The sequence below is a fragment of the Anabrus simplex genome, chromosome X, assembly GCF_040414725.1.
Source record: "Anabrus simplex isolate iqAnaSimp1 chromosome X, ASM4041472v1, whole genome shotgun sequence".
NCBI lineage: Eukaryota > Metazoa > Arthropoda > Insecta > Orthoptera > Tettigoniidae > Anabrus > Anabrus simplex.
In genome coordinates, this window is record NC_090279.1 from 142700203 (window position 1) to 142718615 (window position 18413).

Here is an 18413-nt window from a genome sequence, read left to right on the forward strand (position 1 = left end):
TTGTTCTCCAGAGTTGGCTTTTTCCCTCGGACTCAGCGAAAAATTCCACCTGGAACGTGAGACATTGGATTGGAGGATGGAACTGGTGAGGAGGATCAGTACCTCGCCCAGGCGGCCTCACCTTCTAATCTGAACAGAGGCCTTGTGGGGCGATGGGAAGATTAAAAGGGATAGACAAGGAAAAGGGAAGGAAGCAAGCGTTCGTGGCCTTAAGTTAGGTACCATCCCGGCATTTGCCTGGAGAAGTGGGAAACCACGGAAAACCACTTTGAGGACGGCTGAAGTGGGAGTCCAACAGCCCTCTACTCAGTTGACCTCCCGAGGCAGAGTGGACCCAGTTCCAGCCCTCGTATCACTCTTCAAATTTCGTGGCAGAGCCGGGAATCGAACCCGGGCCTCTAGGGATGGCAACTAATCACAGAAACCAGCACACCATTTTTATCATTGTTATTGTTATTCAAAGAAGGACGATATATTATTATTGTTATTAATAATATAATATAATATAATATAATATAATATAATATAATATAATATAATATAATATAATATAATATAATATAATATAATATAATATAATATAATATAATATAATATAATATAATATAATAATAATTAACAATAATTATAATAATAATATATTATTATATTATATCATATTATTATTATTATTATTATTATTATTATTATTATTATTATTATTATTATTAATCATAGAAGAACGATACATTTGTGGAAACAACCGATTTATTGTGCAATAATTAAAATAAAATTTCGATATCGATAAATCGAACCGAAAATATAGGTACCGGTATTTCGTAAAAACCGATATATCGCCTCCATCCCTAGCCTTACCGCTGTGGATGCGGACGGAGGAATAACACCCATGGTATCGCCTGCCTGTCGTTAGAGGCGGCTAATAGAGGCTCCAGGTGCTATTTGGGGCGTAGGTTTGCGACCACGGGGCCCTTAGCTGAGTTTTGGCATTGATTCCACACACTTGTGCCAGGCTCCTCACTTTCATCTATCCTATCCGGCCTCCCTTGGTCAACTCTTGTTCTTTTCCGACCCCGATGGTATTAGAGCATTCGAGGCTTAGGGAGTCTCTCATTTTCACGCCCTTCGTGGCCGTTGTCTTTCTTTGGCCGATAACTTAATTTTTCGAAGTGTCGGATCCCTTCCATTTTGCCCTCTAATTAGTGTTATATAGAGGATGTTTGCCTAGCTGTACTTCCTCTTAAAACAATAATCACCCGGCGAGTTGGCCGTGCGGATAGGGGCACGCGGCTGTGAGCTTGCATCCGCGAGGTAGTGGGTTCGAATCCCACTGTCGGCAGCCCTGAAGATGGTTTTCCGTGGTTTCCCATTTTCACACCAGGCAAATGCTGGGGCTGTACCTTAATTAAGGCCACGACCGTTTCTTTCTAACTCCTAGGTCTTTCCTATCCTATCGTCGTCATAAGACCTATCTGTGTCGGTGCGACGTAAAGCCACTAGCAAAAAACAAAAACAATAAACACCACCACCATCAACATCCGACCTCCCTTGGTCAACTCTCGTTCTTTCCGACCCCCGACGGTATTAGTGCAGTCGAGGCCTTTCCCATTTTCTTTCATTTTCACGCCCTTCGTGGCCCTTTGACCGATAACTTCATTTTTCGAAGTGTCGGATTCCTTCCATTTTTTCTCTCTGATTAGTGTTATATGGGACGATTGCCTAGTTGTATTATACTTCTTAAAACAATAATCACCGCCACCACCACATCCCTAGCCTGGTGTTTATTTTAAAATGCTATTTATTCGGGCCGTACGTTTTTTTGCTTGCAATTTTTTCATTGAGTTGGTCATCACTGCTACGGTATGTAGCGGCACGTTTGGTTTTCTCTTACATGATCCTCGGGTACGATGCTACACTTGTGTCTCGGGAACGCAAGATGTGGAGCCATTCGGAATGCTACAACTACAAAAGAGAATTCTTGGGACTTCTGGGATTTCGTGAATCTTCTTGGCGGGAAAGAAAGCATCACGGAAAGCATTCAGCCGAACCTCTTACAGTAACTTGGCAGGTTTGATCCTAGCCTAGTCCGATGGTATTTGAAGCTTAAACACGTCAGCCTCATGTTGGTAGTTTTACTGGCACGTTAAAAGAACTCCTGCGAGACTAAATTCCGACACCTTGGCGTCTCCGAAAACCGACAAAAAGGTATGGTAGTTGGATGTAAAACAATAACATTAATATTAAGCAAGCATACATACAGTTCTAAACCCTTCTGATAAAAGCTCTTCGGAGAAGACTTTTATATTTTGGGCGAAAAATACCCAGATTAACATATTGCTTTCCTTTTAAAGTTCATTGTTATTGTTCAAAGCCTGCTATAATGTTTCTATGGAAACAGTCTAGGATTTTTTTTTCTAACAGCATATGATCAAAATTGGCAAATAATTATGTCATCCCAAATCGCCAGTCGTCTTTCGAATAATGAAAAGAAAGTAGAAAGAAAAAACATTAAGTTTTTGGCCGTGAAAGAACCACGAAAAAATTGCAAGCAAAAAAACACATAGAAACGAAAACAGTTCAGACAACCAGGAATTAAAGAATCGTTAAATATTAGCTTTGAAAGAACTACAGAAAAATTACAAGTAAGGAACAAACTGTGGCTCCGGAGGTGATTTAGGAAAATGATAGGAGTGTCACATACAAAACAATATTTTCAAGCTTCTACTTGACATCGGCATTCAGTTCATGAGAAACAGAGCTACCTTGCGAGGCACCTCAGAAGTTGACAACATGTTTCCCGTATCTGCTAAGAGATAGTGCGGAACAAAAGCAAACAAGGTCACCAACAAAACAATGTTTTATTGGCAATAAACAAGCAGGACGTTCGTCACTAACAGTTTTCGAAGTGTATGCATAGATAAAATTGTTAATTGAGACTGACGTAGCACCTTTCAGAAGAATAAACAGGAAACAACCGACATGGTTCTGTTTTGGGCACTCGTTTTCCAATGTTGACGTTCCAGTCATGTTGGTAGACGTGTTATCCAATGGATCTCCTGTAATGATGGAGGAGGGTGCAACAAATGGTGCGTTTCCAAACAATCTTTATATACTGTGTTCTGAGGATTGGTTCGAATATTTCGTGTGACATTTGTCATTTTAGAAATGTTCGATTTTACTTTTAAGTCTGGTTGAGGACGGAAAGTGATGCGTTCCTGAATAATTTAGTTCTGAGTGGGCGTCCAAGCTTGGGTTGCCATGTTCTGTATTCAAACGCTAATAAAAACAAAAATAAAGTAATTTTAAATCGAAGTCCTCCCCTTTAAATTAATAAATAGTTTGTATAAAGTTTTGCTATTCTCTGAAGGCCCATGATTTTGATTTTCGTTGTCATTTTCTTACAAACTTTGTCGGTGCAAATCTCACTTCCTTATGCTCTTGGTTAAGATATCCGTGACTTGATTAATACTATTGGAATAGTAATTAGATTTCTTTTTTCATGTATTAGAAGATGCAGGAGATACAGCGAATTCGGAAACTGCTGTTTGTGCTGGTTGTTTAAACATCATTGACGAAGAGGACTTCATTCAAGCCTTGAATCAAGAATGGCATATGGAATGTTTTAGGTGAGTTTTTGTCTCAAAATAACGTACATCCTTCAATAGGGAACTACCAGAGCATTTTGAAAATGATGTTTAATATCTACACATTATTCTAAATCTGCAAGCTGTCTTTGTGATGTGCTCTGGTGGCTAGAGCTGTCATGTTTGGCTACCTGTCATTTCTGTGACATTATTTACGCAAGAGATTGACTGAATTCTTTGTTATAATGAAGCAAAAGAATACTGTTTTAACTTGGCTTATTATAATTCAGTCGAGTTCTGGCAACTATTTTGGAGTATTCAAAATGCATAGCTTATAATACTGAAATAACATAGTGGTTATGAGGGTAAACTGTATTTTACTGTCTGCAGATAACATAGTAGGCTTTGGAATACGGTTTCCATGACAACAGTAGTTTCTATCTGTCAATATTTATATAGATGATTTAGGCCTACTACTAGTATTCAGCATAACATTGGTTTCTAGATTGGACGTCATTCAAGCCGTCTGCTGTGGCAATGGCAAGCTTATGGTAAGAATGAAAGAGAAAAGTAAACTGAAGTACAACTTCAACATTGTTCTTCAGGTTGATATACACAATTTGGGAAGTTCTGGTTTTTAATGGTACAAAAGTCAATTGCAGGAAAGGACTTTTCAGAGGAAGTAGTGTATCGCTTCAGTATTGCCCCGCAGTCATGATGTATAGCTTAGGGTGAAAATTTAACCCTCGTTACATATTGTTTCTAACATTCTAGGGAAGTAGAAATGAAAGAAATCTTACTTGGAATGAGTGTCTGAGGAGAAATGTGTTCATAGCGATGTGTAGGAACCCACCATCGTGCACCCAGGAGTACATTTACTTTTATAACCTAACGTAGAGCATTTCATGTCATTTTCATTGCTGAAGTAGCAACTTGTATTCCTTTTGGCCAACAAAATTGCCACATATGTCATTGTTGTGAATGATTTTACTTGGATTACGTTACCAACCCCAGCAGATTAAAAGCACAAGTAAATGAAACATATGAAGGATACAATGTAGATTGCAAAACAGCAAGAATATTTTATGAAACTTACCTTAATGTAGAGGTCGGTACTGGAAGCTAGAGGCCTAAGGCCGCTTTGCGGCTTCTAACCTGGGGGCTTACACCCCCATACCCCCGTTACTTGCCCCCATAGTTCCTAAGTATGCAGGTTGGCAGCCTTGTGCATCGCTTCAGTATGTCCTGTACAAGAAGGCCGCGAGAGAAACAAACGACAGTCATTTCATGCGTACGTGTGTAGAAAGTGGTAACGAGGGCCACAAGGAATCTTATAAATCTTTACTTATATGACGTCTTTTGTGGGTATAGTGCGCATTGGTATCACCTAAATATCACTATAAAATTTGTCACAAATGGAACATAATAATTACTTTTACACATATCAAGTGAAAAATCCCTGGCAAATTAAGAAATATGTTTTTTGGAAAATATTAATACGTACTTACCAACTTTGCAAGTACATTTGGTGTTGCGCTCATAGTGACACACGTATGTCTTTTGTCTTACACTTTGAACAATTCCGTGTGTGATATCTGTGTTCACTGAAGTTCTTTGCTTTCGTTTCATTCTTCACTTGTCAATGACATCATTTCATGAATTGTACCGCGATATGCTATATTTAATAGGCGACAAAATGGTATGGCCAATGTACATAAGAAAAATTCAGTGGACTAGTGATTTATTGGTCCAGGGATCGAGCTACTTTCTTTCGAACAGAAATAAAAATATTTATTGGTCCAGGGATCATGCTATGTTTCTTTTGACCTCCATTTTGCTGTTTGTACTGGCCAAAGATAATGAGAATCTACAGACATAGCACTCCCATTCCACGGTGCTAGCCCTGGACCTGAAGAAAGTAACAAAAGACGGCACCAGCAGCGAATGGACAAAGATAATGAGAATCCACAGACATAGCCCTCCCATTTCACGGTGCTAGCCCTGGACCTGAAGAAAATAACAAAAGACGGCACCAGCAGCGTAGTATGACATAAACCAGTCCTGTCTACAAGCCTTAAGTATGTTTTCAAATTTCTCAAATAACGACGGTATTTCTTAATTTGCCAGGGATTTTTCACTTGATATGTGTAAAAGCAATTATTATGTTCCATTTGTGGCAAATTTTATAGTGATATTTGGGTGATACCTTTGCGCATCATACCCGTCTTTTGTAATTTTACTTTTATAGTAAAGTATTCTTACTATAAATATTTCGTGCCACAAATCAAAATTCCGTTGCACAGTCCTAGTATAATTGGTAATAAATTTCATGTTATTCCGTATTGAAGAGCAATATAATGTGAAACAAGAGCTGAAAGGTTTCCACCTATCCAGTACTATTTATTGCAACCTAAAAGAGTTACATATATTGGATGATACTAGTTATGTTCTTAATCAAAAGGTTATAGTCAAATGTTCCACCTTTGAACAAATACTACAGGTAGAACATTTGATTCTACCTTTTGATTAAGTTTACGAACAACAGTACGGGCTTTATAATGAAATTTATTTTATGCTATGGTTATGGTCTTGCTAGAGACCATCATCACTGAAAATCATTAAAGTTAAGTTTAACTTTGAGAACTTACACAAGACATATGATTGTGATGAGTGTTTATCATTGAATTCTTTATTTGTCTTGCATCAAATATCAGCAACACACGCTTGTTTCATAAATTTTATCTATCAATAATTCATGTCTTGCCTTAACTTTCATGTTTTCGACTGATGATGATCTCTAGCAAGACCAAAACTAGTTTCATCAAATAACCTTTTTTTAGGTTACAGTAAATATCATAAGATATAAACTTCATGGTTTTGATCCGTATTGAATTTTGATCACACCCCCACTCGTAGGAAAAGGAAACAATGAACAGCAACCAAGAAACAATAACACGAATGTACAAATAAGAGCGGATACGGAAGAAGAAAGAAATAAACAACAGCAGCCACAATTCCAAAGCACTCACCAATGCCGACCAGCACCTAAAACATTAATTGGCACTGGAACAGTAGTAGACGACCTACTAGCAGCAGATAAAAGAGCCTGGCTATTTATTGGGAAGTTGAACCAAGGAACGACTCCAGAGACGGTGACAAAACTATCTGAGGAAGAAAGGAATCCGAGGAAACATCAGTTGCGAAGAGATCATAACAAGAGGAGAAAACAAAGCCTATAAAGTTGGAATCCCATTTGAATGTCTAGAAATAACATCTAAACCTGACTTCTGGCCAAGAAGAGTAACTGTGCGCCGATTTCGTTTCTCCAGGAGGAGCGAAGGCGTATCTCTCGAATAATTCCATAAGCATGCTCCTTTGGAATGAAGAAGGGCTAAATGGACTATTAAAACTAGCACCAGAAAACACTCTACAAACATCAGATCTACTAGTCCTCACAGAAACATTCCTCACGAAACATGTAGACATACAAGGATTCTACTCTATCCACTCCCTAGCAAGGAAACCAACAGAAGGAAGGCCATCAAGAGGTGTATGTATCTTCCACAAACCATGGATAGGACCCATGAAGACCCTACATACAGAAGAAAATTTAATAACTGCAAAAACAATCAAGTTCATTGTAATAGGCATTTATATAAGCCCGAACAGTGTCATAGAGGAAATAATGGAGCTCCTAACGCTTTCCTTCAGGAAAATTCCAAACATAGAAGAAAACATCATACTAGCAGGAGATATGAACTCGACTTGAAATGCAGAGCTGTCCTCACATTTCTTGATGAAGAAAACTTCAAATTAGTGAATGACCCAAAACGTAAAACTTATTTTGCTCACAATGGAAGTAGCACCATCGACCTGGTATTTCATCAAGGAGACGATATACAAATTCTAGAACAAAAGGGGTTGTGGACCTCACCAGTAACTCCACTGAGAAAACACATCCCCATACAGACCAAAGTCACTCAAGATTCCAAAGAAAGTTCTAACAACAAACGTAAAAATCACCGTATCCAGAAAGATAAATTTGGCAGCATTAGAGAGAGAATTGGGAAACGTAACTGAAGCAGAAAAATCAATCAAGGAGAGTGATTTAAACAAAGCCCTAGCAACAATCAACAATATGCTAAAAGCAAGCATAACACACAAACCGAACACAGGAAAAGCTCAACCATGGTTCGACAAGGAGTGCTACGCAGAAAGACAAATCACATTAAATGCACTGCATAAAGCCAAGGTGACGTCAAAACCAGAAGACCTACGAATATACAATGAAAAACGAAGATATTACAAGAACCTACTAAAACATTCTCAATACATAGAGAAAGAAGGTGAAAAAAAAAAAAAAAAACCTCTGAAGAAGCAATAAAAGACCCATATATAGCCATCAGACCCAGAAGATCATCAAGACCTAGCAACATAGAGATAGGAACTTGGGAAACGCACTTCACTCATATTCTTAACAATGCAAGGAAACAAGCGGAGTACGAAATTGAATACAGCAACCAGCTTGATGCGATATCTCCCATCACCAAAGCGGAGGTGTTGGACACTATCAAAGCGACAAAATGCAAAAAAGCCGCTGGACCGGATGGGATTTACAATGAACACCTTTAAGAATCCGCACAGCATCTAGCAGAAGTATGGTCCAAACTGTTTAATACTGTACAAACACATCTAATAACTAAAACAAATATACAAACACACACAAATGACATTAAAAAGTGTTAAAAAAATCTGGGATGAACTATGTGCACAACGTATAAAATATGCCAAAATTAAATCAGGCTCTAAAATTCTTAAGACGCGTTGCATCATGTTAAAATGTTTCCATAGTGCTTGTTGTTAAAATATCATGCTGAAAATGCTGAAAAGTTCCTTTGTTGGATATTGTCAAGGACGGCATACGAATATATGGTTAAATAACTGGCACGTTCTTAATTTGTGGCTGGTAGACATTCGCAATTCAATGCAGTGTCCATGAAGTTAACATCATTGCCGCATGTGGTGCGTGGCCTATTGTTGTGTGCCAACTTCATGGACACCGCATTGAATTGCGAATGTTTACCAGCCACAGATTAAGAACGTGTCAGTTATTTAACCATATCTTCGTGTGTCGTCCTTGACAATGTCCAACAAAGGAACTTTTCAGAATTTTCAGCTTGATATTTTAACAAGCATTACGGGAACATTTTAACACGATGCAGCGCATCGAAGAATTTTAGAGCCTAATTTAATTTTGTCATATTTTACATGTTCTGCATATAGTTCATCCCAGATTTTTTAACACTTTTTAATGTCATTTGTGTGTGTCCATACATTTGTTTTAGTAAAATAAACTTGTCCTCATCCAGAGGTGATGCAGCTCTTTTCAGGCACACCCCCAATGGTGGCGAGCTGCATGTACCATTTCAACCACACACCAGCCCTCCTGCCATTCTTAAATTTCTGGCAGTACTGGGAATAGAACCCGTGACCCCGAGGACTGCAGCTAATAGCACTAACCATTACGCTACGGAGGCGGACATTTGTTTTAGTTATTAGATATGTTTGTACAGTATTGCATTACGGTTTATTATAGCCAGCCAAGGCTGAAACTAGTTCCTAGTTCAGAAATGTAATTTAAAGATTGCATAATATAGTATTGAAAAGGTGGACCATTACAATATTAGTTTAATTATTATTGTTACAGTAAATAGTAGTGACTTTTTAACAAGTTTTTTATGTCGCGCCGATACAGATATGTCTTATGGCGATGATGGGCTAGGAAAGGCCTAGGAGTGGGAAGGAAGCGACTGTGGCCTTAATTAAGGTACAACCCCAGCTTTTGTCTGGTGTGAAAATGGGAAAACACTGGAAACTATCTTCAGGGTGCCCGACGGTGGGGCTCGAACCCACTGTCTCCCAAATTCTGGATACTGGCCGCACTTAAGCGACTATACCTATCGAGCTTGGTAAATAGTATTGAATATGTGGAAACCTTTTAGCTTTTCTTTCACATTGTAATTGAGAAAATTATGTATAACATAGATGGAAATTTGTATTTATTCATTAGTTTATTAAATTAAGTACAGTAACTGATAGTCATTTAACTCCGATGTAACAGGTGCAGTTATGCTGACAATAATTAAGATTTATTTAAATAAAGCACTGGTAATATTCTATCAGGAAATAATTTACAGTACATAGAAAATCAATAGGTGTCATATAATATGAAATATGCCTACAAAAAGGCATTGTACATTAACATTGCTAGCATGTGTAGAATATACTTGGCATTCAAGCACTGCACATCAGAAATAAAATGAAGGAAAGAATATAACTAGTATTTTTGAGTCCATCCAGGCGCTTTTCAACACAGTCAGATATACACATTGAAACAACAAAGTAGAGAAAGTTCAATTCACATTCAGAAATCAAAGAAATAAATTAATTCAGAAAGTAAATATTTAGTAACTAGCCACCTGCTCTGGCTTCACACAGGAACAGTTATGAATTTAAGGCAGTAAGTTGCTTTAACCGTAAGACTTCCTTGTATACATGAGTCATTTTTCTTCCAGTAATGAGCATGAAATGATTTTGATTTGATGTAACACATGAAAGGGATACACAAAGTTGTTCATGAATAGTAAAACATTCTCTACTGAAATCAACTCCAGCCACACTAAGTGTCTGAATCTGTATTTTGTTTATTACCATGACAAAGGAGACCCTTATGAGGAATTGAACTCGTTTGAAATCAAAAGGCAAATCTGGAGGAATCATAGGGATTGTCGGTATTAAGACCGCTTCTCCTGTGCGACAGCCAGTTAAATGAACTTGATAGCTTCAATCAGACAGTTCTTCGAAATATTCACTACCAATTGTGGCTCATTGTATAACTTTGGTGGGTGTACATTATGTAACAATATAATAGGCAGCTAGTGTGGTGTCAAGCTGAAGGGATGTAGAGAAGACAACTCGTTTTGCCTTTGTGAAGTCATTCTTTTTCTGTCCTGTGACATTCGAGAATCCCTTTGTTGGTCACTTTCATTGTTTAACGTTAAAAATTTCATTTTTTGTGTTCCGTATTGAATCAAGATTCACAATGAACAAAGCAAATAATAAGATCCACCTTTTCAATACTATATATTTTGTGAAATTTTTTTACATTTCTGTTTAATCATCACGTTTATGAACTTTTGCTACCGGTTTCGACAAACTACATGTCACAGTTAAATTGAAATAATAAATATGGTAGTTCAACCTATTCAATACAAGTAAATAAGAGATGTAGAGATTACATTCTTATTTAATTAAAAGTGGAAATGGTACCGGTTTCGACCCCAGTCTGGGTCATCATCAGCCGATTATAACTCGAAAAACAATGCATAAGTAAGAAAGAAGTTAACGGTCAAGTCAACACAATATCAGTTGAAGAGGCGATATAAAAATGACGGGGATAAGCACTGTAAAATTTAGACGAAGTGGAATGTAAGTCACTTAAAAGAAGTAATGCATAATCTTCCGAGCATCAGCACGGCACACGCAATGTTTGCCACTGTCTCACAATGTTCACAAAAAGCAGAGAACAGTTAAATGAGCCAGACTGCATACACCGTCAGGCACAAAGTCACAACACAATCCAAATATGAAGATCTAAAGTCATGAAGAAGCCGAAGACAAGCAGCTCAACCGAAGTAACTTGCATTGAATTGGAAAGGTGGATCTTTCTTATTTGCTTTGTTTATTGTGCACTTTCATTGTTGCGTAATAAACACACTTTTTCGAATCCAGTGTAGTACGACATATATCCGCTTTCTGCCTTGGCAGGATAGATAATGATAGATCACCGGAAAACTATTAACCCGTGATCACTCGTGCATTGGGAAGTCATGCGATCATTCGCATTGTTAGGTAGAGCCTAATATCTGTATTTCTCTTATAAAATAATTAATTTTGTATACTTCTTTTTGCTTTTATTTTATTTTAATGTTTATATTGCATACTGATAATTTTAACTTCTTTTTACATTTTGAATGAATACAACATACAGTTAAACATTACATTTATTTCAAATGAAATAGCACCAACTGATAAAATACCCTATAAACTTATCAACTTACTTACTAAATCACAAATACAATTTGGAATACGGTATTAATGAAGTCTATATTGGTTAACGGTCTAAAACACATAATTATTCCCAGGAAAACTCATGTGATCAACGTAAATTTCATTTAACACGCATCATAGTTGTTCCCAAACTAATAATACCAGAAAATAAAATAACATGAAAATACAAGCAGACTAAGTTTTTATCAACATTTTGTTGAATCACTGTCATTGTTTATTTGTCTGAATCTGGTTGTACAGCGCACGTCTCATATGTGAGTGATTCAATAAGTATGTTCATTGCAGATATGCTTATTGCAGTCACTGCACACATGCAGGGTGAATCGGTTTTTCCTTAGCGGACAGAAAGCACGCCTTGTTTTCTCCCCAAGTCCTGTTAGTTGCCTTATTTTTTGGCACAGTGCTGTAGGTAGCGTTTCAATGGAAGATTGACAAATTGTGTGAGGCTTTACCAGGTCCTTCGCTAGATCTGTCAAGAATTTTCTTCTTAGCATCGTTACATTTGTGTTTGCTTGGTAGATTATCTGGGCATTTATTGCTCCAATATTCAGTAACCCACAAAAAATAGTAAATAAATGGCCATCGATTACTAACTCAGGTTACATTGTACTCTGTATTTATCCTATCAGCAATATTGACTCCTCCATTAGTCATGTTGTAGAAAGTTGTAATTGCTGACTTATTGGCGTCTTCTGATTTCTCATCAATTTTGTCGTCTGCATGCATTGTTGAGGCAAGTAACACATTCTTCTTCAACTTCTTCCTTGGCACGTATGAAACTAAAGTACACTTATTAGGATCTTTTCCAAATGCAAACGTGCTGCTGCAGTAAGGTTGCTTTTTTTTTTTTTTACATTTAGTAGCTCTGGTGGTTTAAAAAAAAAAATACATATTGTGCCCACCACTGTCAGTCTGAGATTTGTGTTCAAGTCATTTGAAAGAGGAACACTAGTGTAGTAGTTGTCCATTGTTATGTTATGCCCACTCTTGTCAACACTTGTTATCAATCTTTTCACAACGCTACTTGCGTCGTTAGGTATCTTACATGGACCATCAGGTTGTTTCTCAGCATATATCTCCATGTTGTTAGAGAAATATGTCTTTGAGTCAACAAGTGCATATTTTTTTATTCCATACTTGGCAGGTTTATTTGCAGTGAAATGTTGGAATTTGCATTTACCTCTAAAGGGTTCAAGGATCTCCTCAATCGTTGCATATTCACCAATGTTATAGCTCACTTTGCATAAGCTTACAAAAGTTTCAAATATGTCACGAATTGGAGCAATGTTATCAACATTTCTTCTTTTGTTTCTTGTAGCTTTGTCATCAAGGAATAGAATAGAATTTTTTTTTTTTTTTTTTTTTTTTTTTTTTTTTTTTTTTTTTTTTTAAGACATTGTCGAAACAAATATATCTGGAGCTGTTCCATCTGTGATCCACAGTTCATCCGCCAGTGGTCGCTAGGATGAAAGTAACGCGAGTGGTCACGCGTTGAGCAAAATGCTCACGGTATGATATGACGTATTTACATAATAAATACTAACTGATTTCAAGCGTAAATGTATTACCACCTTAAATGAACATAAGAATAAATCTCAAATGGTTATAAAAAACACTATAAGTTACAAATAAGAATAAATCTCAAATGGTTATAAAGGACACTAAAAATTACAAATAAGGTTTTTATACCTATGGTAATTTGCGACATGTTCTCGTTATTTACTTGTTAACTTAAAACTGTCAGAGAGTAATAGCTTAACTAAAGTCATCACTTAGTATTGCTTCACTTACAACTTTCATTATCATTTTCCTCTGCCGGTCCTACACATTGCACACACATGAAACTTGTATGTTTGTTGCAGACTGGCAGCCGGCACTTGAAACAAGTTTTCTTTGTCCGCCGATTTTTCCTTCTTGGGTACAAACCGTACATTCCTTCCACAGGAAGTGGCATACTTTCCTCCTCAGTCATGGCAGCAATGTGCTTGATCTGTCGAACAAGTGTTAGTGACAAATTCGGAATAGAAGCCCTTGTAACTAGATGGGGTTTCACAAGTTCCATTGCTAAGTTCTTCAGATAAGCACAACCATCAAGCAGAGTTCTTGTATTCAGTTTGAAAATGATGTAGCTGTTTATGGATCCTACATTCATTAGTGTGAAAAATACTGTTAGTGGCCATCTGTTACAGATTCGTGACACTGAATATGTAGCCTTCATCTCATCTACTACATTTTATAACTTTTGTCAAGTTATAAAATGGTACAAATTCAGGTTTGTTGGCATCGCCTGATTCTTCGTCGATAGTGTCGGTGTTGTGCATACTAGAAAGGATTAGGATGATTCTCCTTGGTTTTGGCATGTAAGATGTCAGAAGGCATTTTTTGCCACAGGCAAGCCTACTGCTGGACGGGAATCCCTCTTTCACGTGTAACAACTCAGGCGGAATCTGAGGCTTATTTTTTCTTAGAGTTTCTACTATAGTTAGTCTCTGGTTCTTCAGAAGGTCTTCTGCCAGCTCAACAGATGTAAAATAATTATCCATTGTCACATTGCGACCAGTGTTGACAATTGGTGTTACAAGTTGTTTCACCACGCTGATTGGTTTGTTGTCAATTTGGAAAGGTCCGTTGGGTTGTTTGCCTGCGCAGATCTCCATATTACTAGTATAAAACACTCTGGAATCTACTAATGCATAGATTTTTATGCCATACTTGGGAGGTTTCTTGGCCATACACTACCTAAATTTGCAACGATCTCGAAAAGGTTCCAGCATTTCGTCGATCGTTGTGTATTCCCCTACCTGGTAATGGCTTATGCATTTAGCCATGAACTCTTCAAAAAACACATCTTATTGGTGCCAAATTATCAGTCATTTTTCTGTGTTCACGCGTATCTAAATCGTGAAATCTAAGAGCTCTAAGGAGTAAATAGAATTGTCTAATTGTCATTGCTGCCCGGAAAAAATCTGGAGCTGTTCCATCATCACACCATAACTCTTGTACATTCAAATACTGAGCCTTTTCAATCCTGACATATAGAGCAATCCTAGAAGGGTATGTATTTCTTCTACACTTGTATCCGTACAATCACGTGGACGTGAATAACTGGCCCTCATTTTTTTGCATACATTTATTTGTGCATGTAACGAGTTCATTTATAACTGTATCTGGAAAACACAATTCCCAGCTTTCTAAAATAGTTTGTGCATCTTTCACAATGCCCTTTACACAAGGAGGATGAGTCATTATATTTGCAGCACAAGTACGTGAGCGTGGATTTCTTCTTGGTGGGTGTATGCCCCACTTTGTCACCTTATCTTTCCCTATATAAACATTGTCACTAAACACGAAATTCTCATTTACCTCCAGCATAGGCTGTTCGCCAGCTATACATTGATCTCCAGGTACAGTTCCTTCAGCACATTCTTCTGTCTCGGACTGTTCAGTATCCATATTATGTTCACGGTGTTCACTTTCACAGTTCAAGTCACTGTTTTCGCCCTCGAGTTGATCACAAGGAATTTCATCAAACCAAGCTAAAATATCACAACTTGAAGCCATCATCACGCAATAATTACACAACACATTAATACAATACGTTGCAAAGAACTGTTTCAACTATGAAACAACATACAACAATAGTAAAACTATCACACACACAGAAATTAGCGCCAACGTTACTGGTCGCGTGTGAAGCAAAATGCTCACTGTTGACGGTCGCCGATAATTCCTCCCTCCCTGTTCCTTCTCAGGCTCACAGATGTGTGTTTCAATGCATCCCCCCTTCTCTCAAAACTGCTATGCAAAGATACATCAAGGCTCAAGTTCGAAACTACATGCTATATAAAATAGTAGACGATTTTCAATGACTGTAAGCATTTTGCTCATATAGCGACCACTGGCGGGTTAACACCTATTAAATATAGAAGTCCTAAGAAAGCATTAATTTCTTGAAAGTCATTATCTGGACAGTCTCATTCACGAATATATTGTGAACGCATTACATGTAGCTGCTGGTTTGTAAAAACAACAGCCGGGCTGAGTGGCTCAGATGATGGAGGCGCTGGCCTTCTGACCCCAACTTTGCAGGTTTGATCCTGGCTCAGTGTGGTGGTATTTGAAGGTGCTCAGATACGTCAGCCTCGTGTCGGTTGATTTACTGGCACGTAAAAAAAACTTCTGCAAGACTAAATTCTGGCACCTCGGCGTCTCCAAAAAATGTAAAATTAGTTAGTGGGATGTAAAGCAAATAACATTAAAATTATAATTGTGGAAACAACAATGTCCATAATCAAATTATCAGGGAAGAAAATCTTCCAGCAATCTAATACATTTTTATGATCCCGCAATTCTCAAGCTACATTTGGCAATTTCTTTACCAGGTTCTGTCGCACTGTTTTGCTTGGGGGGCGTTTGTGCGGGTTCCTTCTTTGCCAGTATAAAAAGCATCAGTTATTCTCCACTGTTTACCTCAAACCTGAAAATTCTCAGTAGATATTTCACTTTCAATTCCATCTGACTGCTCTGAAGCCATGTCGTGTTCACTAACATTACAAGTAATAAATCTCATTGTAGACCGTATTGGACATCAGATAAGCACACAGATACAACACACGCAGCAACGGGCATAAATTTAACAGACCCTCTTGAATGGCTAATGTCTCCGGTCAACGCTCATCCAACATAAGAGATTTCAGTTCACGCACTTCGCATCTTATTTTTTCCGTTTTGGTCTTGAACTCCCAGCAAAAATGAAGTGGCTTCAGGCGTGATCAATCCTGTTTGAAGTGTTACTACTCCATGTCTGCTACAATATATTATTTCTCTCGCCCGTTCTCACGTATCTATACAAGAGTGGGATTTGATTATTTCTTCATTTAAAAGAATATAACCATCATGTTTTGTTATGTATGAACATTCTTATTAACTGACCGGCAGCCATGAGTTTCATTATCACACTGCCAGCTCTGTGTTGTACCTTATGTTTTTAACCTCTGGCAACACGATTACGTGTTTTTTCTAACTCGGCCATGATGAACACTCTTATATATTTTCACTCTTGTTTTTATGTTTGAACATTCTGATTGACTGACTGGTAACAATGATATCCTAATGATTTTAATTATTTTACTACCAGCTCTGTATTGTACTTTCTGTTCTTATCCTCTGTCTCAACTCGATTGTGTTTTTTCTCTTAGCCATGTTGTAACATTCTATGTTTTTTCACACTAGTTTTAAGCCTATTTTCATTTTCTAAATATACTTGTTGATTCTTAGGGTGCCATATATGTTAAGGACACTGGGTTCAGGGCCCTGACCTAACTTTAGGCTAAGATTTATTTTCGGCTGATGTTGCTTACGACTGTTAAGCGAAACATGTCCCATCTTACAACGCCTGTTGTAATGTTTATTTCCTAAATATAAGGAAAGATAAGTATTGGAAAGGTGGTGTTAACTATTATTCTTGTTGAGACTGTATCTAGGCAAGGATGTGTTCTGTCTGCACTCCTCTTCAGTGTTTAGTCTGAAAGGGTATTTTCTGAAGCAGTGGAAGGAAAAACAGGAGAGCATTGTTGTTAAGGGGAACACAATAAATAATCTGTGCTATGCAGATGATACAATATAAATATTAAATTAATGTAGTAATGGCCCACCTTCCAATACTATATCCCTTTCCACCCTGAGTTATTTTCTTTGAAATTTGAATTTTCTCTTACTTCAATGTACATAATGTTGAGCCTAGATTTCAGGAAAAATAGTTTAAAAAATATTTTCTTCGCTGTTCTCGTGGAAAACCACCTGCACGATCATGCTAGTTAGGGTGTATTTGAGCACATTTCTTTGCTGAATGACACATGTTGACAATATGAAATTCTGTAAGTGGATGATTTTATTTACAATGAATCAAATATATGAAGTAAAATAGGTTATAAAACATCAATATAGGACTTATATAAACAGAATATTCTTTGAAAAGTAGTCTTCGGTCCGATGCCGGTTGGGGACTCGGTGATTGACGTTTAGGTAAATGATTAGAGAATGATTATCAGTAGAATCATTATCTCCTGTGTGTTCTTCCTCTTCATCAATATTGCCACCGTGATGAGAATCATCAAAATCATTGCCTACGTGTGAAGATATAAGTTCAGGTACCCACTCATCATCATCATCATCATCATCATCATCATCATCATCATCACCATCTTCACTGAGTAAGTCTTCACAATCAGATGCATAGGTTAACCTCGCTATTTCTTCATCTGATATCCCTAAAATTCATATAAATACATGTATTTTGTATTCAAATAAGTGTACTAATGCTTAATTAGAGAAATCTTCCCAGAATACTAATGATCACTTTTGAGGTTAGAAACACACCATTACCTCAAATTAAACCTTAACCCGCAACATCATGCTAGTTCAGATTGACAGTTTATTATAACCACTAGGTTCAAAAAGTGGCATTGTTAAGGATATACCTTCTATGATGATTCTAGGATGTTTTAAAAAGATTCATAACGAAATCAATATGTAAAAGATAATAAAAAGGGACAGTTTAACTTGAGGCCGCATGGTATGTTATGTTTACAAAAGTTTAAACACAGATGCTGCCTCCTTATGCCCAACTATCGAAATAAAAACAACTGCAATACAAAGTGCGGAACCCGCACGATCATTGCAGCCTGGTGTGATGCAGGGAAA

At 37.4% G+C, this 18413-nt stretch overlaps 1 protein-coding gene across 1 annotated transcript in view; it reads left to right on the forward strand.

The window, feature by feature from the left end:
• Window positions 1-3059: 3059 nt before the first annotated feature.
• LIMK1 (LIM domain kinase 1) overlaps window positions 3060-18413 on the forward strand; it is a 135694-nt gene continuing 120340 nt past the window's right edge. Inside the window, exons 1-2 of the mRNA XM_067159670.2 lie at window positions 3060-3083; window positions 3506-3623. Coding sequence (XP_067015771.1) covers window positions 3062-3083; window positions 3506-3623 — 140 coding nt within the window. The 5' untranslated portion in view covers window positions 3060-3061. The remainder of the gene's footprint in view (window positions 3084-3505; window positions 3624-18413) is intronic.